This window comes from Salmo salar, chromosome 28, assembly GCF_965601325.2.
Source record: "Salmo salar chromosome 28, fSalSal1, whole genome shotgun sequence".
Lineage (NCBI taxonomy): Eukaryota > Metazoa > Chordata > Actinopteri > Salmoniformes > Salmonidae > Salmo > Salmo salar.
The window spans coordinates 3,715,951-3,737,184 of NC_138318.1; the positions used below are offsets into that span (position 1 = coordinate 3,715,951).

Consider the following 21,234-nt stretch of genomic DNA (forward strand, 5'->3'; position numbering starts at 1 on the left):
TATCAGGCTGTCACAGGGCAAGCCCTACTAACCCACAGGGTTGCGTATTAATTTAATGTGTGTGTGCTATATCACATGAAGTATCCTGTTCAAATAGCCCTCTTGAATTTCTTATTTAACTAGAAAATAGCTTTTCACATAATGTCAAAACATTGGATCATGTGTATTCTGTGCTGCAGAACAACATTGAAGAGACTTGATTTAAATGTCTTGTAAACATGCAGTTATCCAATGCAGATATAGGGTCAGACAAGCCAAGGTGCACCATAAATTGTCAGGTCTACATGTCTAGCAACACCCCATAAGCACATCTAATTCCTTAGGCTAATGCGGATAATGCCCTGGCCACATTGCGCGGTGGCACAGCTCTCCATGGATTTGGGGGATGCGCATTTTACTCATTGCGTGAGGACAGGGAAGCCGTCATTGGCAGTTTCTACAACACTTTTTGAAGGCATTTCTTGTTTGTCCCGCATATTTGTTGATAAAGCCATTGTTCAACGATATGGTGAGGCTCTGTGATTTGACAAACAAATGGGAAATCACGAAGTTTGTTGGACATTTGAAGAAAAAATTATTACCATGATGAGAGTGGTCAGACATGAACTACAGGTAAGCACACAGACTGATATTTGCATTTATGGAATGTGTAGTTTGACGAGATGACTTTTCAGGAAAGGGTAATTTCCAAGAATTGTATATGAATTGCAATTTCAACATGTCCACTTTAGCCAACTAAACAAACAACCACATAACCAAAACAAGCTACAGTATTTATTGGGTTGACCCATTTCAAAATGTTGCGATTGGACATAAATATGCAATAATATCAGATAATTATAGATTTGGCTGTTGTAGAATACATTTGTTTTAACACTTTATTAAGCACATCATTAATCAGACTAGGATCTTATGGCTATGAATGAGATGTTTAATCAATAGATGATGGTTGAAAAAAAAAATCCCACATTTTAAACTTGTGCCGTGCTTAAAATGGCTTTGTTCAGTTCAGAACATGAGTCAAGTTGTGTGGGACAATAATTCATAATGGGCTTTAGATAAGAGCCTCCTTGCCACTATTTAACCCTTGTGATGAGGCCCAAGGTTATGCCTTTTTGCATAGTGCTTCCCTGAGAATAACAAGTAGTTTGTATTATTTAACCACATAGCAAGTTTACTCACTTGTTTCATCACGACCTTCATCCTGTCTGTGGTGCACTCACGCAATTGTCAGACAGTGGCATCAGAGTTTTCAGGGTCATTGTCCTGTTGGAAGGTGAACCGTCACCCCAGTCTGAGGTCCTGAGCTCTCTGGAGCAGGTTTTCATCAAGGATCTCTCTGTACTTGGCCCTGTTAATCTTTCCCTCGATCCGGACTAGTCTCCCAGTCCCTGCCACTAAAAAACATCCCCACACCATGATGCTATGACCACCATTCTTCACCGTAGGGATGGTGCCAGATTTCCTGTAGATGTGACGCTTGGCATTCAGGCCAAAGAGTTCAATTTTGGCTTCATCAGACTAGAGAATCTTGTTTCTCATGGTCTGAGAGTCCTTTAGGTGCCTTTTGGCAAACCTCAAGCGGGCTGTCATGTGTCTTTTACTGAGGAGTGGCTTCCGTCTGGCCACTCTACCATAAAGGCCTGATTGATGGAGTGCTGCAGAGGTGGTTGTCCTTCTGGAAGAAACTCTAGAGCTCTGTCAGAGTGACCATCGGGTTCTTGGTCACCTCCCTGATCAAGGCCCTTCTCCCCCGATTGCTCAGTTTGGCCAGTCGGCCAGCTCTAGGAAGAGTCTCGGTGGTTCCAAACTCTTCCATTTAAGAATGATGGAGGGCACTGTGTTCTTTGGGGACCTTCAATGCTGCAGAAAAGTTTTGGTACCCTTCCCCAGATCTGTGCCTCGACACAATCCTGTCTCAGAGCTCTACGGACAGTTCCCTCATGGCTAGGTTTTGGCTCTGATATGTACTGTCAACTGTGGGACATTATATAGACAGGTGTATGCCTTTCCAAATCATGTCCAATCAATTTAATTTACCACAGGTTGACTCCAATCAAGTTGTAGAAACATCACAAGGGTGATCAATGGAAACACGATGCACCTGAGCTCAATTTCGAGTCTCATAGCATAGGGTCTGAATATGTAAATAAGGTTAAACATTTTTTTATATATATATAAATGTGCAAAAATTCCTAAAAACCTGTTTTTGCTTTGTCATTATGGGGTATTGTGATGTGGCACGCAACCATTGGTTGATGCATGCAACGTCTGAGCAGGGGAACGCGACCAATGTCTTAAGTAGCTGAACCTGTCATTTTTACAACCTCAAGAGAGTGACAAACTGACAGGTTTTATTTTAGTCCCCAAAACATTGTATAGAATGAGTGCCTTTCATTTGACGACCTTGTGGGGGACTTTTTTTGTTGACATGAGGTAAGCAGAGAAAGTGGGTCTACAACAGACTCGTGTTTGGAAAATCTGTTTAATAATAATTTCCTTGAGATATTTTGTCTCAAATTCCCTCCGTTTTAAGGACTAATCGTTCTGCCCACCAGGCACAGTAAGTTGAAATGGATTTTTATTTAACTTTTTTTTTGCAACCCAGTACAATTGGGAGCAACGCTAGAGCAAATACAGTTTCTGCCAATGTGTACAAAAGTCCCAAGGGTTTGCGATACGGTTTTGGAAACCTTTGGAACTTTACACTGAGAAATTATAATATAAAAGGTCAAATTACTATACACCTTTTTAACACGATTCCCACACAACCATATTTCCATGGATGAGACAAATCACCAACTTGTCTGATTAATCGGGCTGTAAAACACAATTAATTGGTACATACAGCCTGAAACACTGAAGTGCAAAATCGTGTAAATGTTTCTTACAAGCCAGAATATTTCTCTTTCTTTATCGGTTGTCAGTGCTGTTGGCATCCAATATTAATGGTGCATTACTGCCACCAGCTGGACAGGGTATAATTAAAATTCCATCGAGGGAAAGGGAGAAAAACTCTATCATACTAAATATAAAATAGACACGTCAACAAACAAAACCCATCCCACTTAGTCAATCACATTCCATCCCCCCCATTTAAAAAAAATAAAATAAAAATAAGGGGTCTGTAAGGGCAAAACATTCACCGACTGGATTTCTTGCAAGGCCTCGTCTGTGAAATCACCAAGACCCAACAAACGTTCAGCTGCATTCACAATGATTCCAATTTTCTCTGACTCTTCTCCGCATGTGCTGTAGAGTTTATGACCATTGCAATAAATAATACAAAGTCCACCTTTTTTAACATGTAGCATTTCACTATCCCTCGATTGATGAGAAACCTTCAATCTTCGTGGTGGCTCTACTATCATTGTTTCTTCCCCACCACTCGTTCCTTCCATTCTTCTCACCGCCTCCAGATAGGAGACACAATGAACACACCTTGCTCTTGCCAGCTCGGTCTCCTTCACCCTCCAGGAATTTGGGTGCAAGTTCGCCTCCACAGTTGCAGCATTTCACTTCATCTGGCATATGGTACTCTTCCCTTCTGCACACACTTGACACATGACCAAATATTTTGCGCTAATGACACTGAAGGGGCTTGTGCACAAAAGCTCTTACAGGGTATTTCATGAATCCTAACTTTATATGAGAAGGGAGAGACTCTTCATAAAAGAACAGTAGTATGGATGAAGTTAATTTATTTTCTCCATCCACCATACGGGTCAGTCGACATGCACCAACCACTCCATCTATGTCTCCAGTTATAGCTTCTGCCTCCTTGATATGCGCCCTGCTTCGAAAATCCATACAGGAAACATTTCCACTCCGATATCTTTTTGAGGGTGCTCCGCAGACACACTTGTGACTCTCACCAACTCCACACTTTCCTCCAACACATTTCAGATTTTCCTTGAGACATTAAATGGATTTCCCAGGTAGCATTGCGCCAACACCCTCACTTGGATAAAAAATGTGTCTACGGGTTTCCTAGTTTCCATCACAACTTGACTTCTCTTGTTTCCCTTCTTCTTCGCCACTGTAACCCACTCATTCTCACTCTCTGTGTTATTATCTTCACTCGACTCACTAGGAGTAAAAAAATAAAAATAATTGTTTCCGCCATCTTCTCCTATACGCTCCAACGACTAGCCCACCAGAGCTGTCCCTCACAACACCCATAGAGCTATAAGCGGTCACACCTCACAGAACAGGTGATATGCAGGACTTTTAATTTGCATTAAGATGCAAGCACTTCCAACTGATTGTGAGAAAACTTGCTTCAGTCGGAATGTTCGGCTTTACATAGCGTGTATCAAGGTTATTATAGTTTTGTGTTTTTTTGTTATTTTGTTATATTTTTTTATTTGACTCCTTTTTCTCCCCAATTTTCGTGGTATCCAATTGGTACTTACAGTCTTGTCTCATCTTTGCAACTCCCATACGGAATTGGGAGAGGCGAAGGTCGAGAGCCGTGCGTCCTCCGAAACACAACCCAACCAAGCCGCACTGCTTCTTGACACAATGCCCACTTAACCCGGAAGCCAGCCGCACCAATGTGTCGGAGGAAACACTGTATACCTGGCAACCGTGTCAGTGTGCACTGCGCCCTGCCTGCCACAGGAGTCGCTAGTGCGCGATGGGACAAGGTCATCCCTGCTGGCCAAACCCTCCCCTAACCCGGACGATGCTGGGCCAATTGTGCGCTGACCCATGGGTCTCCCGGTCGCGGCCGGCTGCGACAGAGACTGGACTCTAACCCAGAATCTTTAGTGGCACAGCTAGCACTGCGATGCAGTGCCTTAGACCACTGCGCCACTCGGGAGGCCTAGTTTTGTGTTTTTATATTTGTTTTTATTTCTATTCATTTTAAGATTTTTATTTTAAATTCAGTTAAGTTTCAGTTAGTTTTTCGATTCACTTTACTAGTTTTTATTTACTTAAAATTTTATAAAAACATTTCATTTTCTTTTTTATATTATTAAATGTCAGTTTTAGTTTTAGTAGGGACAGAACGTAGCATATGCGATGGAGGCTAGGAGCCTTTTCGCCCCCGTCCCGCCCTTCTGGAAACTTATTTCTTAAATCTAAGGATCCGAGTCAGGTTCTGCGCATTTATTATTTTACACACAAATTCACGTTTCTCTCTTCTGAACACTCAACCAATTTCATTGATATGATGATGTAGCCTATATTTGCCTCATATTTTTTAACAATGTTCCAAAAAAATATATGAAGGCTGTTGTAAAGGATATTGCCATAGCTGGCACAAGCAAGACGCAGTCTATACATTGCAATGGGGCAAAACAATAAGTGTTTTGTGTGATTATGTAATCTTTATAGTTATGCCGCCATATAGCCAGCAGTTTGCTTCCTGTTTAGCCAATGTTTGCAATGATAATGAAAAAAATATATTAAATCACTATTAGCTGCCTTTCTGTGAATAGCCGCAGGAAGTAGCTGCAGCACCCCTTGAAAAATCTGAATAAAAATATATATAAATAAAAAATATATACAGTGCATTCGGAAAGTATTCAGACCCATTGACTTTTTCCACATTTTGTTATGTTACTTGTTCTAAAATGTATTAAAAAAAATTGTCATCAATCTACACAAAATACTCCATAATGACAAAGCAAAAACAGGTTTTTCAAAATTTCTGCAGATTTATATATATATATATATATATATATATATATATATATATATATATATATATATATATATATATATATATATATATATATATATGTATTTTTATATATATATAAAAATGCAGATATGGTTATCCTTCTGTAAGGTTCTCATATCTCCACATAGGAACTCTGGAGCTCTGTCAGAGTGACCAACGGGTTCTTTGTCACCTCTCTGACCAAGGCCATTCTCTCATGATTGCTCAGTTCAGCCGGGCGGCCAGCTCTAGGAAGAGTCTCATAGCAAAGGGTCTGAATACTTATGTAAAAAAGGTAATTCTGTTTATTTTTATACATTTGCAAAAATGTAAAAAAAAAAACAGTTTTTGCATTGTCATTATGGGGTATCGTGTGTAGATTGAGGCTCTTTTTTTATTTGATAGATTTTCGAATAAGGCTGTAACGTAACAAAATGTGGAAAAAGTTAAGGGGTCTGAGCACTTTCTGAATGTACTGTATATCACGGCTGTCAGCAAATCAGCATTCAGGGCTGAAGCAGTTTAGAATTAAGCAATAAGGCACAAGGAGGTATATTGGCCATATACCACAACCCTCCGGCCTTATTGCTTAAATAACGCACACAGTATATCAGTGCGGTAGAATAGTTCTTAAATCCCCTTTGAAGGTACAATGTACAGTATTTCCATGTAGATTCCACGCCACAATACGTTGGCAAATGACGTTGAAACAACGTTGATTGCACCAGTTTGTGCCCAGTGGGAAGTTTGTTCGAACTGATTTGTGTTCAAGCGGCAGCGGAGTCACCAAAGATATTTATAACCAACCCAAGATAGTTCATCTGTGTCGTTTTCAATGGGAGTAAATTAAGCATAGTGAGCAGAATAAGCAAGGAGGTGGGCAGAGCCAAGCATGAGCTAGCGAGATCCTATTGGCGTGTTCTAGCATGTATTTGCATATTTATGTTAGGGAATGCCTTCTCTGTGAATTGCACGTATACAATAACTAAATTCACCCTTGCACTCGTTGTAAACAACATTTTGGCTAAGGGTCACGTCTACAAAACTTAGTGTACTCTGTTTGCAACAGATAATAGTTTTGGGAATAGAAAAATGTATTGAGATCTGACTTTTCTTTGGTGAGAAAATCATCAGCATGTCGGCCCAGTGCCACCGCACTCCATACAGATGTATACATACGGTGAAACAGCTGGCTCCTTGTTCTATCTGTGAACTCACAGAGTGACAGCACTGAGCAGCAGCTGAAAGGAGGTAGACTAGTGGATCCCGCATGCGTAGAAATCTCCGTATTTTTAGCAACAGCAAGTCGGGTTCCTGAAAATCCGGAACCGCAGCCACTCCGTTATGGGCCTATAGTTTTTGTATTTTTAGGGATTTAACTTCTTGCCACTGTGGGGCAGTAATGCATAAGGTGATGGGTCAGGTCATAGGTTTGGTTAGTTATAAATGTAGACTCAGCGAGATGACGTAGCTGCACAAAGTAAATCGTATTAGTGGGTACATTTCCGTAACAACAACAAGCATTAAAAGGCGAGGCCTAAAGGAGAAGTTGTATTTTTTTACAACCAAATCTCTATTTTTGATGTAAATGGCATGTTATAGAAGGGTCTAGACACCATTTTTGAGATATTACTTGTTTTTGAGAAACTTACCCCAACAGTGAATCGTCCTTTTAGAGACGGCAAAGCTCTCAGTATAGTGATGCAGCTCTTTAGATGTTGTACACATGAAATTGTTATTCCAAACTTTATCCGCAATGTTATATTCCAGTTTTCCCTTACACAGCTGTGCAGGCCGGGTGTGTCCATATAGTATACGAACATAATTAATGATTTTAACTTTATTTTAGTTAGTTTTGGAGTCAAAGATAATAGTTTCAGTATAGTTTTAGTTTTTCAAACGGGTTTGTTAATTATTTTATTTCAGTTAACTAAATAGTTTTTTCATGATTCGTTTTCGTTTCATTTTTAGTTTACTATAATAACCTTATACGTCAGGACATGTGTATATTTGCAATTGTGAATCGATTCTCCTTTAGATCGTGTAGGCCTATTTGGCTGTTTTGACTGACATATCCTTCATTCTTCATTGACTCCCTGTCAAAATAAAATAAATTGATTCAGTTAGTTGGAAGTGGTGCCTTGAACGTATAGATAGCTGGTGCGATCAAATGTAAACCATAAACATCACCTAGCATTCAACATCTCCACATAGTATTCATAATCCAATGGATAAATTGCCCGCTTAAAAATGCCTTGAAAGGCAATACACAGAGCATGAGCATGCACTGTAAATGTGTCTTTCTCTGTGTTGAGTAAGCAAGCTTGAAGCTTGGCTAGCAGAAAATCTCATTATCCTGTTCCGGCCACATGCTTTCCTGACTGAGGTCAGAGAGGCACCCATCCCTACCTCTGTCCTCAACCATCACATGCAACACCAATCCAAGCCAAGCCTGCATGGGTGCACATGGACACAGCCTCACAGCCTAATACACATCATCTATTGTGTTTTTGATGGCTGTAGATGTGTAACTTTTGCATAGCCCTAGCACTCCCATACATAGGCCTCAAACTTTGTTGTCACCACCAGCTTCAGTGTTCTCTGCCTTGTGATGTCATTATTGCATGTGCAGGCGGGGTGTTGCTAAAAAAGACTTGGCTAAGCCAATTAGAAGGAAGGTTACTAATCCTGTTCTCAGATTCCCAGCCTGTTGGGAGGAAGTGAGCACAACACTTACCAGCCTACAGGCAATGGCCTCTGATATCATGGCTCTTCCTTTACTGTATATTGAAATGAAAATGGTTATTACACTAGATGGGAAATCTGACATTGATCTTAAATAGCTCAGTAGCACAAATACCTGTAGTTCAAGGCTGAGAGGGATCTCAGGTTCTGCCACAAGCCCCCATTGAAAACATTTGCCAAGACCTAGATGTGGTTTTAGTATTTTAGAAATAACACCTGCTGACAAGTTATGAATACAGGCCTCATATCTTCATGCAACAACCTCAGACAAGAGATTTGTGAATCAAACATGGTGAAGAGTCTCTTCAGCCTCTTATTCACATAATTGCAGCAAACAATTGTCCAGTTAACAATTCATAATGTGCAACTTACTCAACAAAAGCTACACGCAAGTGCTGATGGTCCATTTCCACACCCATTTGGTCTACCCCAGAAGTTGATGTGAGGCTGGCTACTATTGCAGAATTATAGCACTGCCTAGGTTTGTCTTTAGTGAGAGAGTATTTGTTTCCTGACAGAATTCAGTCTTTCTGAGGTGAACAAGCTAGATCCAGTACGATCCAGGTAAGCCTAGGCTATGTGTTCAAGTGAAGCATCTCTCTGGGAACCAGATTAGAGTGAGTCCCCTCAAGTTCTCCGAAGTTTAGTTTGTTTCACAGATTTGTGTCAGTGTTCGGGAGTGTTGGACACCTCTGGGGGAAGGGTGCATAGCATTTAGTATTCTTTTTCTTTTCCGGCCAAGAATGCAGCTCTGTTGAGATGCCATTGAGATCATCTTGAATAACAACTATTTCAAAACCTTCCACGTACAGTGTCTGTATTGTCCTCATAAGTCATAGTTTTTTTTCTGTAAAGGTTGTTTGATTATTGCTCACATTTCATGTGTTTACTTTCTTTCTCAGACCCATACCCTCCTGAGATGACAGGGAGTTTGTAGCAGGACAGTCTCACTGAAAAATCTACCAATAACACAAGGGAGGGAAGCCTGACATAATTTCAAAAATGGAATCATTTCAAAATCCTTACGGGGCCACGCTCAACCGTAGCCAATCGCTGATGAGTGGCCTGGAGAAGACTCCTCCCACCTGCAACAAGCCCACACACTCTCGGAGCAGTAGCACTGCCTCCTCCCGTCACTCCCGGGTATGTCTCTTCCACCAAGAGAGAGTCACAATGACAAAGAATCAACATCAACAAATTCAATAAACAATCAACACATTTACAGTCACTGACAGAACTAATTAAATTCTATATGTAAGGAGTTTTAGGCCCATCCTGCACTTGTTTAAATATCAAATATCCAAACAAAACTTCAAACTGGATGTTAACATTTCACAAACAACAGGACTGTCTCTAGATGGTTGTTGATGTGTCTGGTATGGTGTTGTCTCACCCTCAGAACATTAAAGATTGGGAGGTGATGGACGACCTTCAGGTGGACGTGACGTCAGGTGACAACCCCCAGGACCTGACCATCCCAGGCATCTGTGAAGGATACCTCCTCAAGAGGAGAAAATGGCCCCTGAAAGGCTGGCACAAGGTCAGCAAATTGTCCATTCATCACTATTTTGGAAATGAGTTCATTTTGGCCTTAATTCATGTGTTTATCCTACTTTCAGAGGTACTTTGTGTTGGAAACAGGGATCTTGCGATATTCCAAAACCCAACAAGATGTAAGTGCACATTCCCTTAATTATATATTTTAGTTAAATTATGAAAATCTCTCCATTAATAATGGAAAGCACTTATTTTTTACTTTAAAGATCACAAGGGGAAAGCTCCATGGTTCATTAGATGTCAGCCTTGCAGTCATGTCAATCAACAAGAAATCCAATCGTATCAATTTGGATGCAGGAGACATTCTATATCACATGAAGGTATGCCCCGTCCCTTTCACCTTATTTTAGCTTGTTGACTATGCTACATACACTACCGTTCAAAGGTTTGGGGTCACTTAGTGATGTCCTTGATTTTGAAAGAAAAGCACATTTTTTTTGTCCATTGAAATAACATCAAATTGATCAGAAATACAGTGTAGACATTGTTAATGTTGTAAATGACTATTGTAGCTGGAAACGGGAGATTTTTTAATGGAATATCTACATAGGTGTACATAGGCCCATTATCAGCAACCATCACTCTTGTGTTCCAATGGCACGTTGTGTTAGCTAATCCAAGTTTATCATTTTAAAAGGCTAATTGATCATTAGAAAACCCTTTTGCAATTATGTTAGCACAGCTGAAACTGTTGTTCTGATTAAAAAAGCAATAAAACTGTCCTTCTTTAGACTAGTTGAGTATCTGGAGCATCAGCATTTGTGGGTTTGATTACAGGCTCAAAATGGCCAGAAACAAATAACTTTCTTCTGAAACTCATCAGTTTATTCTAGTTCTGAGAAATGAAGGCTATTCCATGCGAGAAATTGCCAAGAAACTGAAGATCTCGTACAACACGATGTATTGCTCCCTTTACAGAACAGCGCAAACTGGCTCTAACCAGAATTGAAAGAGGAGTGGGAGGCACCAGTGCACAACTGAGGAAGAGGACAAGTACATTAGAGTGTCTAGTTTGAGAAACAGACACCTCACAAGTCCTCAACTAGCAGCTTCATTAAATAGTACCAGCAAAACACCAGTCTCAACGTCAACAGTGAAGAGGCGACTCCGGGATGCTGGCCTAGGCAGAGTTCCTCTGTCCAGTGTCTGTGTTCTTTTGCCCATCTTAATTTTTTATTGGCCAGTCTGAGATATGGCTTTTTCTTTGCAACTCTGCCTAGAAGGCCAACATCCCAGATTCGCCTCTTCACTGTTGACGTTGAGACTGGTGTTTTGCTGGTACTATTTAATGAAGCTGCCAGTTGAGGACTTGTGAGGCGTCTGGAACACAGGAGTGATGGTTGCTGATAATGGGCCTCTGTACGCCTATGTAGATATTCCATAAAAAAATCCGACGTTTCCAGCTACAATAGTCATTTACAACATTAACAATGTCTACACTGTGTTTCTGATCAATTTGATGTTATTTTAACGGACCAAAAAATTTGCTTTTCTTTCAAAAACAAGGACATTTCTCAGTGACCCCCAACTTTTGAACGGTAGTGTACATTATGATTAAATAACTTAATAAACTAAGTTGAGTATTGTCCAAGGTTAATTTGAAGAACAGTTGAGTTGGATTATCTTTTTGGGATTACTTTTAGATGCCTGTAGTAATTAAAATGAACTTGACGCCACTCTTCCTGTTCTTTCGTCTCCTAGGCCAAGAGTCATGACCTGTTCTACATCTGGGTGACCAAGCTGAGTGCCCACCGCATGTTCAAGAAGAACGAGGCTGCTCAAGTGCACAATGGCTTCCTCCAGGCCTTGTCCCAGGGCACCAGTGTGGCTGGACTAGCACAGCGGAATGGCATGCAGGACGTGGTAAATTCTCTTTGTAGAGATCCAGTCTCTGTTGGCAGTGATGGTGGTTTATAGTCTTGTATTGACTCTCTTTCTTCTCTGTCTGTCCGTCTGTCCGTCTGCCCGTCTGTCCGTCTGTCTGTCTGTATACCAGTCTTCCTACCAACACTACCAAAGCACTACAGGCTCTTACATGGGTGAGATAGCTGCACCAACACTGTCAGAGTTTCCCTCGGTCAACCCTGGGGTGAATGGGAAGGTGTCAGCCTGGTTACAACAGACTCATGACCCAGACAGCTGTGCTGAAGGTACTGCACTCTTATCTTGTATACAAAGTACACCCAATATGTTATAGTTATATACACTCAGGGCTCCCGAGTGGCGCAGCGGTCTAAGGCACTGCATCTCAGTGCTTGAGGTGTCACTACAGACACCCTGGTTCAAATCCAGACTGTATCACAACTGGCCGTGATAGGGCCATAGGGCGGCACACAATTGGCCCAGAGTAATCGCTGTCCAGATGTCTTGAAGTTCTTTTCGGTCATAAGACATGGTGGCGGAAACGTTACGTACAAAATAAGTTACAAATAACGTGAAAAAACATACACAATAGCACAATTGGTTATGGGATCGTAAAACGACAGCCATCTCCTTCGGCACCATTCTGCCAAATGTATAAATATAGGATCTTTTTGTACTCATGCAAACAATATCTCTAGCTCCTAATTCTCATGAATGGTACTTCATGGACGACCACAGTTAGGAGATACAAGTGTTTTGGTCTAGGTCTTAACTCCCCAGTAGAATTGTTCTAGGACCTGCCCTAACAGCATCTGTATTGTTTTTGCAGAGCTGAACCGTTGTCAGTTGGACCTGTCTGAGCTGAACCGGCTGGTCCAGAGGCTGCAGTCACTGGAGGGGGGGCAGCAAGCCTTCACCAATGGAGAGCTGCAGCGCATCATCAGCATGCAGGTGAGATGAAGCAAAACCACTACGGCCCAGTGCCAAACCAAAACTTCCTAGGATAGGTTTAGCAATGTGGTAATGGATCCACCCCAGACGTCTCATAGGCTAGGATCAAATATCAACACTTATCCAGATGTTTCATATCTACACATTTTCCCATGGGCTAGGGGTGACTTTGGAACTAGGCATACCAGTGAGTTGCAGGACAAGGGTGTGAGACATGCTTGAATTTAGTAATGTAATGAGACAACTGGCTTATACCACTGGGCAAAAACTGGTTGAATCAACGTTGTTTCCACGCCATTTCAACCAAAACATTCAACGTGATGACGTTGAAAAGGGAATTTCATATTTTTTTCACCCAACTTTACTAAATCCAATGACAGGGTGAAATTTGGGGTTGAATTCATGTCTGTGCACAATGGGATGCCTGTTCAGTGATTTAAGCTGAGTCTGTTTTTTAATTCCACCAAGAATCTTTCCCTTGAGAAACCCAAGAAGTCCAGGTCTGGCAAGATATGGGGTCACTCACGCACAATGTCAAGAGTGGAGGCCCTTGGAATGGTAAGACAGGTTTGTAACATTTAAAGCATTTGGTTTTAGCTGTGGTTCTTAGATTAAATGTGAAGGTGATTTAGGAAAACTTTAGACTCACCTTTTAGTTTTGACTTATGGATATTGTTCCAGTGAATTTTCCAATGGATTTGGTACTAATGTTCAGATATTTTTAAATCCCCCAAATCCTGAAATTCCTAAAGGTGATTGTGTACCACTAACCAATCTGTTATGAATATAATGTGTTACTTTTGTGTATTAGCCAACCCAATCCCCTGATAACTTTTAGGCTTCTTTTTAATCCAAAGCCTTTTCGTGGGATTACAAAATCGGTGAGTCACGACTATGACACTAGGCAGACTGCCAAAGCATGGAACAACGAGTCCTAATTTAGCTCTTCCATGTTGTCCAGACAGTCAAATATAGACAAAGGGGTATATTTGTTTACAATGGAAAGTAACATCAAATCAGATGTAACTTTAGGGACAGGGTAAAGCAACGATTTACAGTAAACACTGCTATCAGATGGCAGTTTGCAAGTTGTAGTTGTGATAAAAGTTTGAGAAATAAGACATTTGTTTTGGCTAAAACCTTGTAGGACATACATTCTCCTAGAACTTGACGCTAGCTTTTAGCCTTCCATAGTAGTTATATTGCATGGCTTGTACACAGCTCTCCTTAATTTTCCATCTACATTTAAACATATTTAACATCTCACTAATGTGGGGAATCAGTGACGGACAAATAATGTAGAAAATGGTTATTCGGTTTGTTCTACTTTTTCATTCTTCACCATTCCTCAATTTTGTAGCTGTCCTCCAGTCACCTGAACAGCTCTTCCCAACTGGGTGCATCTGTCCCCTCCCTCCCAGACTATGTACCCTCTATCCCAGACTACGTCTGCTCCCAGCTGTCCCCTCCCACCAACACCTCCGCTGAAGGCAAGAAGATCCAGCAGGACATCTGTACTTTGTCCCAAAGAGGTCAGAGCCAAGTACACACAGACACACACACACACTTTGCCTTCAGGTGTTATTGTTACTACTGATGCTAAATGTGTATATCTTGATTTTCCTGTCCCCGTCAGTGCACACGTCCCTCAAGTCTGTGCATGAGGCCTTGGCCCAGGAGCGTCAGAGACTGCAGGACACTTACCACCAATCAACCACACTGGCTGAGGTGAGGGTACACACCTTCATGGAGACAGGTTTGGTTGACCTATGAGAGCTTTTCCTCGCTGATTCTGTCTGTTTTGCGGTCTTTCTCATGGTGTCTATTGTTCGTCACTCTTCCCCTCTCTTTAGACTGCATCTGGGAACCAGTCCCGCCGCACGCCCTCAGTGACAGACTCTGCAGCAGAGTATTTTGATGCGAGTGACGACGTCCTGAATGGGAGCTCCTCTGAGTCTGACGAGTCTGGTCTGAGCGACAGGACCACCAGCAACTCTGAACCTGAGGAGGGCCATGGTGAGCGTGAACACACACACACACACACACACACACACACACACACACACACACACACACACACACACACACACACACACACACACACACACACACACACACACACACACACACACACACACACACACACACACACACACACACACACACACACACACACACACACACACAGCACACACACACACACACACACACACACACACACACACACACACACACACACTGTAACCAGTTATCAATTAGAAGTAGTTTTTCAGTGTTGCGGCATCACTACAGTCTGGGGTTCGATCCATGACCGGGAGTCCCATAGTGCGGCGTACAATTGGCCCAGTGTCGTCCGGGTTAGGGGAGGGTTTGGCCGGGGGGGCTTTACTTGGCTCATAGCGATCTAGCGACTCCTTGTGGCGGGCCGGACGCCTGCAGGCTGACCTAGGTCATCAGTTGAACGGTGTTTCCTCCGAGACATTGGTGCAGCTGGCTTCTGAGTTAAGCGAGCGGGTGTAAAGAAGCGCGGCTTGGTGAGTCATGTTTTGGGGGACGCATGACTAGACCTTCGCCTCTCCCGATCCCTTTGGGGAGTTGCAGAGATGAGACAGGATCGTAATCACGAAGTTGAGGAGAAAAAGGAGGTAAAAATTTAAAATGTAAAAATATGTTGTTTTTCAAAGTATTGAAACCTTTATACATTTTCCCCACAGCTTCGGCCACTCGTGAGTACCGTGCCAGCATCTCTAAGGCTCCCAACAGCGTCGTGCCCAAGAACACCGGCCGCCGTACCACTCTGCCTGCCCACTGCCCAGAGAATGCCCATGTGGGCCTGATGCAGATCCTCTACAACAATATAGGCAAGGACCTGTCCCGTGTCTCCATGCCTGCTGCTCTCAACGAGCCCATCAACCTGATACAAAGACTGTGTGAGGAGCTGGAGTACTCCGAGCTGCTGGACACTGCCAACAACACACAGGACCCCTACCAGAGGATGGTAAAGATTTTTTTTTTAAATACATGAATGTATGTGTCTTCAATATTCAATAAAAATGTACGGCTTTTAGATACATCTTAAAGACACTGAATGGGAAAGTGCTCAAAGTAGCAGCATTTCTTCACATCAATAAACTATGATAAAGATTTTCCATTCTGTCAAAGGTATATGCTAGAATACAGTATACATTGAGCCTCAGGATTGGAACGAAACCACGTAACGACAGCTGCAGTATGTGAGATTAGAAGACTGAAGGTGTTTCTCTGTTCTTGTGCAGGTCTACATTGGTGCCTTCGCCATCTCTGGTTATGCTACAGCTCACTACCGCAACCGCTACAAGCCCTTTAATCCACTCCTGGGGGAGACCTACGAATGTGTGAGAGAGGACAAGGGCTTCCGCTACATCAGTGAGCAGGTAGGAGGACTGAACCTTCTCTGACATCCCTCAGCGGAAATGACGAGTGACCAGGTCAGACTAGTTCTGTCAGATTCAGACTAAACCGTTCTTGTCTTTCGTCAGGTTTGCCACCATCCCCCCATCTCTGCATGCCACGCAGACTCAAATAACTTCTCCTTGTGGCAGGGTGAGATTTTCTGATTATAAATGAGCAAAACCTTCATTCTAGTCAGCTAGTGATACACGTCTTAACATTTGTTTTGAACCATTTTAGATTTTTTTTGTAACTATACTATCGGAAATTGTTATCAATAATGTTTGTCATGGAACACAACATATTTATGTCACCTGAACAGACCAGCGGTGGAAGAATAAGTTCTGGGGAAAGTCACTGGAGATCATGCCAACAGGGATCGTGAACGTCACTCTCCCAAGGTAATTGTCTGGTCCTGGTGGCCATTTCTTTACTATCTGCTCTCTCAAGCTGTTAGAAATGAAAATGTGAAATGCTTTACCTTCAATCACTCTTTCAGGTTTGGGGACCACTATGAGTGGAACAAAGTAGTGACCTGTGTCCATAATGTCCTGAGCCAGCAGCGCTACCTGGAGCACTATGGGGAGGTTATCATCCGTAACCTCAACAGCAACGCATGCACTTGTAAGATCACCTTTGTCAAGTCCCGCTATTGGGGGTCGGACACCAACAAGAACGAGGTGCAGGGCACTGTGCTGGACCAGACTGGGAGTGTTATCCACCGGTTTGGGGGGTTGTGGCATGAGGGCATCTTCTGTGACACTTTTCCCACTCCGCAGTGTATCTGGAAGCCAAGTGAGTATCCCACCCACACAAGGAAAAAATTCAGAGAGTTTAAAACAGAAATCTTGTGTAAGGGCTTTTTTTCTCCTGTAAAGAAAATTGGACTCATTATGTTCGATGCCCATTGAATATTTAGTATGTAGGAAGCCTTTTTAGAAAGACCAAGTTGTAAAAGGTAATTCTAAATGTGCAGTTTTGTCACACAACACAATGCCACAGATGTCTCAAGTTTTGAGGGAGCGTGCAATTAATATGCTGACTGCAGGAATGTCCACCAGAGCTGTTACCACGTGTAACCACGTGTAACCACGCCAGCTGATGAAACTGGGACTTTGCACAACCGAAGAATTTCTGCACAAACTGTCATAAACCGTCTCAGGGAAGCTCATCTGTGTGCTCGCAATCCTCATCAGGGTCTTGACCTGACTGCAGTTCGGCATTGTAACCGACCTCAGTGGGCAAACGCTGACCTTCGATGGCCACTGGCACACTGGAAAAGTGGGCTTTTCAGGGATGAATCCCAGTTTCAACTGAGAAGAAGGCAGACAGCATGTATGGCATCATGTGGACGAGCGGTTGGCTGGTTCACGTTGTGAACAGAGTGCCCCATGGTGGCGGTGGGGTTATGGTATGGACAGGCATAAGATACGGACACTGCATTTTATCGATGGCAATTTGAATGCACAGAGATACCGTGACGTGATCCTGAGGCCCATTGGCGTGCCATCCATCCACCGACATCACCTCATGTTTCAGTATGATAATGGACAGCCCCATGTCACAAGGATCTGTACATAATTCCTGAAAGCTAAAAATGTCCCAGTTCTTCCACGGCCTGCATATTCACCAGACATGCCATCCATTGAGCATGTTTGGGATGCTCTTGATCGACGTGTATGACAGCTTTTTCCAGTTCCAGCCAATATCCAGAAACTTCGCACAGCCATTGAAGAGGTGTGGGACAACGTTCCACAGGCCACAATCAACAGCCTGATCAACTCTATGCGGAGGAGATGTGTCACACTGCATGAGTCAAATGGTGGTCATACCAGATAATGACTGGTTTTCTGATCCTACCTTTTTTTTAAGGTGTCTGTGACCAACAGATGCATATCTGTATTCCCAGTCATGTGAAATCCAGATTAGGGCCTAATGAATCCATTTCAATTGACTGATTTCCTTATATGAACTGTAACTTAGTAAAATCTTTGAAATTGTTGCACATTGCGTTTATATTTTTGGTCAGTGTACATCTAGCTACACAATGCTGAACTTCCATCCTCTCAGGCCAGGGGTACAATGTATGAATTAATAGTTGGATCAGAATCTACATTATAACCATTGGCCAGTATGGAGATTTAAGTAAAACCACAAGTCCAAAACCCTATCTCCATCCATGGCTAACTTAGCAAAGGGCCAATTTTATCCTCAGGAGGACAACGAGATGCAACAATTCATGTTATTTTTTGGGCTTTTGATGTGATTGGTCTTAAGCCAAATCCAAACTGGCTTCCCTTGACACTTTTTTGGGTGCGCCAGGACCTTTCACAGCTGAGCTCACTCAGTTTAGCTCAACACTGATTGGCTATTATTATTATTATTATTATTATATATTTTTATATCAAGGGAGGCCAAATGCTCGCTGGCTCCCCTTGCATTCAATGCTATGGGCGGCAACAATGTCATACTCTTTTTAACCAGACAGCATCAGATAGATATGCTACATATACTGAGACAGAGTGGTGCTGTTTCATTCACTCTGATGCTTTCTCCGGTGAGATACATTCAGCCTCTCACGTATTGGAGGAAATGTATGAACACAGAGAGACAAAAGATAAATAATTTTTTATGTTTGTTTCTTTTTTTTCTTGGTAAATGTTTTGGGGAAGCCTGGTTTCCCTTGGCACCCATGAATACACACCACTGGCTAAGATAAATCCCTAACGTTTTTTTAGGACCTTTTCTCATGGTTAGTGGTATGCTAACTAAAGACATTGTGGTTTGAGACTGTGGTTACATTAGCTCACTATTGTAGCTCACCTCATTGGCTTCTTTCACTGTGCAGATCCCCAGCCCAAGGACTACTACCTGTATTACGGTTTTTCCAACTTCGCACTGGAGCTGAACGAGCTCACCCCAGGCTTGAAGCCTCTTCTGCCCCCCACAGACTCACGCCTTCGCCCTGACCAGAGGTGAGTGGTGCCTCAATGGGCCGTGGAGGCCTTGATTATTATTAAACCATTTTACAAATCATGTTTTTATATTGATAGGGCCTTACTTGTAGATATGATGTGATAGGTTTGATGAATTGGAGCGTTTCTTATGAGGTTTTTCTCTTCCTCAGGATGCTGGAGGATGGGAGGGTGGATGATTGTGATAAGTTCAAAGAAGAAGTGGAGGACACACAGAGGGAGCGGAGGAAACAACTGGCTAAGAAAGGACAAGAGCACAAGCCACGCTTCTTCAAGTAAGTCCCTGCTCTTTTAGTCTTCAGTGATACTGAAGCAATAACAATCAGTGTGTCATCTTATATCTAGGATAATACTTCATCAAAAAATTCAGTTAGTAGCCTTAACTTCAAGCTATGCTTTCAGTAATTTACATTTTCTGTTCATTTTCCATATTCAGGAAAGCCGTGGATTCCTCTGGGAGGGATGTGTGGCTGACCAATGGAACCTATTGGAAATTCAGAGAGAATCCAGGGTTTGCTAACACAAACAACCTGGAACTATGGTGAAGAAACGCACTGGGGCCATTTGGTGGCTTGAGAGAATCAAATGACAAAAATGACCCAAGTCTGTATTGAAACCCAGAGGATACCGGGTGGGAATTGATGAAGGCATGGATGAACTGTCCTGAGAAGCCCACCTTCTATCATCACCATCTTATATGCACTCCCAAGACAAAGAAAACTTCCAGGAAAGTCTGCAAACTACTCGGATCCACTGAACAGTCAACAGTGAACAGTCAAGTTGAAAATAGTTCCCAGAATTCCCTGAAAGTGTAGCATCACCTGTTCCATCACCTGAGAAGGATAAAGAGAGACTTTGTTCATTTTTCTAATGCATTTTTACTGGTACTTGTGTTGCCCATTGCAATGTAGTTACGATCATTCCCTATTGTTTGTGTACATTTATGTTCTTCTAAGATGCATTTGCTGTCCAGAGCAGTTTCCCAACTCCAGTCCTCGTATACCCCAAAAATACACATTTCTGTTGTAGCCCTGGACAAGCACACCTGACTCAACTTGTCAACTAATCATCAAAGCCCTCAATGAGTTGAATCAGGCGAGTTTGTCCGGGGCTACAACCAAAATGTGTGCTGTTGGGGGGTACTGGAGGACTGGAGTAGGGAAACACTGTCTAGAGCAGGGGTATTCAACTCTTGCCCTACGAGGTCCGGAGCTTGCTGATTTTCTGTTCTACCTGATAATTAATTGCAACCACTAATTGCAACCAATTAATTGCAACCAGGTCTAAATCAGTCCCTGATTAGAGGGGATCAATGAAAACAAGCAGTGGAACAGGCTTCGCGGTCCAGAGTTTGAGTTTGAGCGGCCTCGAGGGGTGGAAGTGTGAGGTTAATTTGCTCAGGTGAAGAAAACATTTACTGTGAACTATTCTTCAGAGATTGTATATTTTGAAACGTGTATTTTACACTCTCTGGGCTGAATCCTAACTAGATTTTTGTGTTTCATCACTCAACAGTTTCACATAAATCTCCCAAAGAAATCTATGCATGATTCTTAGTTGCGTGAGTGGATCTTAAGTTAAGATACGACCCTTTATGAATTATTGTTGAATCATATTTATTTCAGTGGCACTAGTGTATTAAATACCTCTCTTTTACAAGAGTTCATTTTAGTAAGTCAAACAAGTTGACATGGGAATATAACCTATAACTTGTCTCTCTATGTCATCTAGCTTGCACATAAATTACTTTTTATAATGTAAGTGTTGTGCTTTTGATTTGTGATTTTAGTTAACACTAATAATGCTATTGTGATGATTAAAGATATTTCTCATGAAAGGGGTTACCAAGGCGAAACTGGTTGAGTGGGAACTGAATGTACTCTATTCATCATAATTAATCTGCTTTAAGGTACATTTTATAATGGTGAATTATGAGTATAATCAAATTATAATCAAAATAGACTTGATATCAACGTGTGTAATATACAGTACAATGGATATATGGGTATTATTCAATAGTTTGTATTTACATTCAATGAGATA

At 42.1% G+C, this 21,234-nt stretch overlaps 1 protein-coding gene across 2 annotated transcripts; it reads left to right on the forward strand.

Moving 5' to 3' along the window:
- The first annotated feature begins 393 nt into the window (after nt 1-393).
- On the forward strand, nt 394-21,156 carry LOC106589291 (oxysterol-binding protein-related protein 7). Of its 2 annotated transcripts, none has more exons than XM_014179069.3 (21): nt 394-612; nt 9,319-9,559; nt 9,816-9,956; nt 10,036-10,089; nt 10,180-10,293; nt 11,675-11,836; nt 11,970-12,123; nt 12,666-12,787; nt 13,256-13,354; nt 13,645-13,668; nt 14,148-14,319; nt 14,424-14,515; nt 14,641-14,803; nt 15,502-15,785; nt 16,063-16,200; nt 16,306-16,369; nt 16,539-16,617; nt 16,716-17,011; nt 19,065-19,191; nt 19,344-19,466; nt 19,628-21,156. In XM_014179069.3, the coding sequence occupies exons 2-21, from the start codon at nt 9,419-9,421 to the stop codon at nt 19,734-19,736; spliced, it is 2,658 nt and encodes an 885-aa protein (XP_014034544.1). In that variant the 5' UTR covers nt 394-612; nt 9,319-9,418; the 3' UTR covers nt 19,737-21,156. The 2 variants fall into 2 exon arrangements, with proteins under 2 accessions (XP_014034544.1, XP_014034545.1); XM_014179070.3 differs by having other exon boundaries at nt 13,256-13,345.
- Nucleotides 21,157-21,234: the final 78 nt, after the last annotated feature.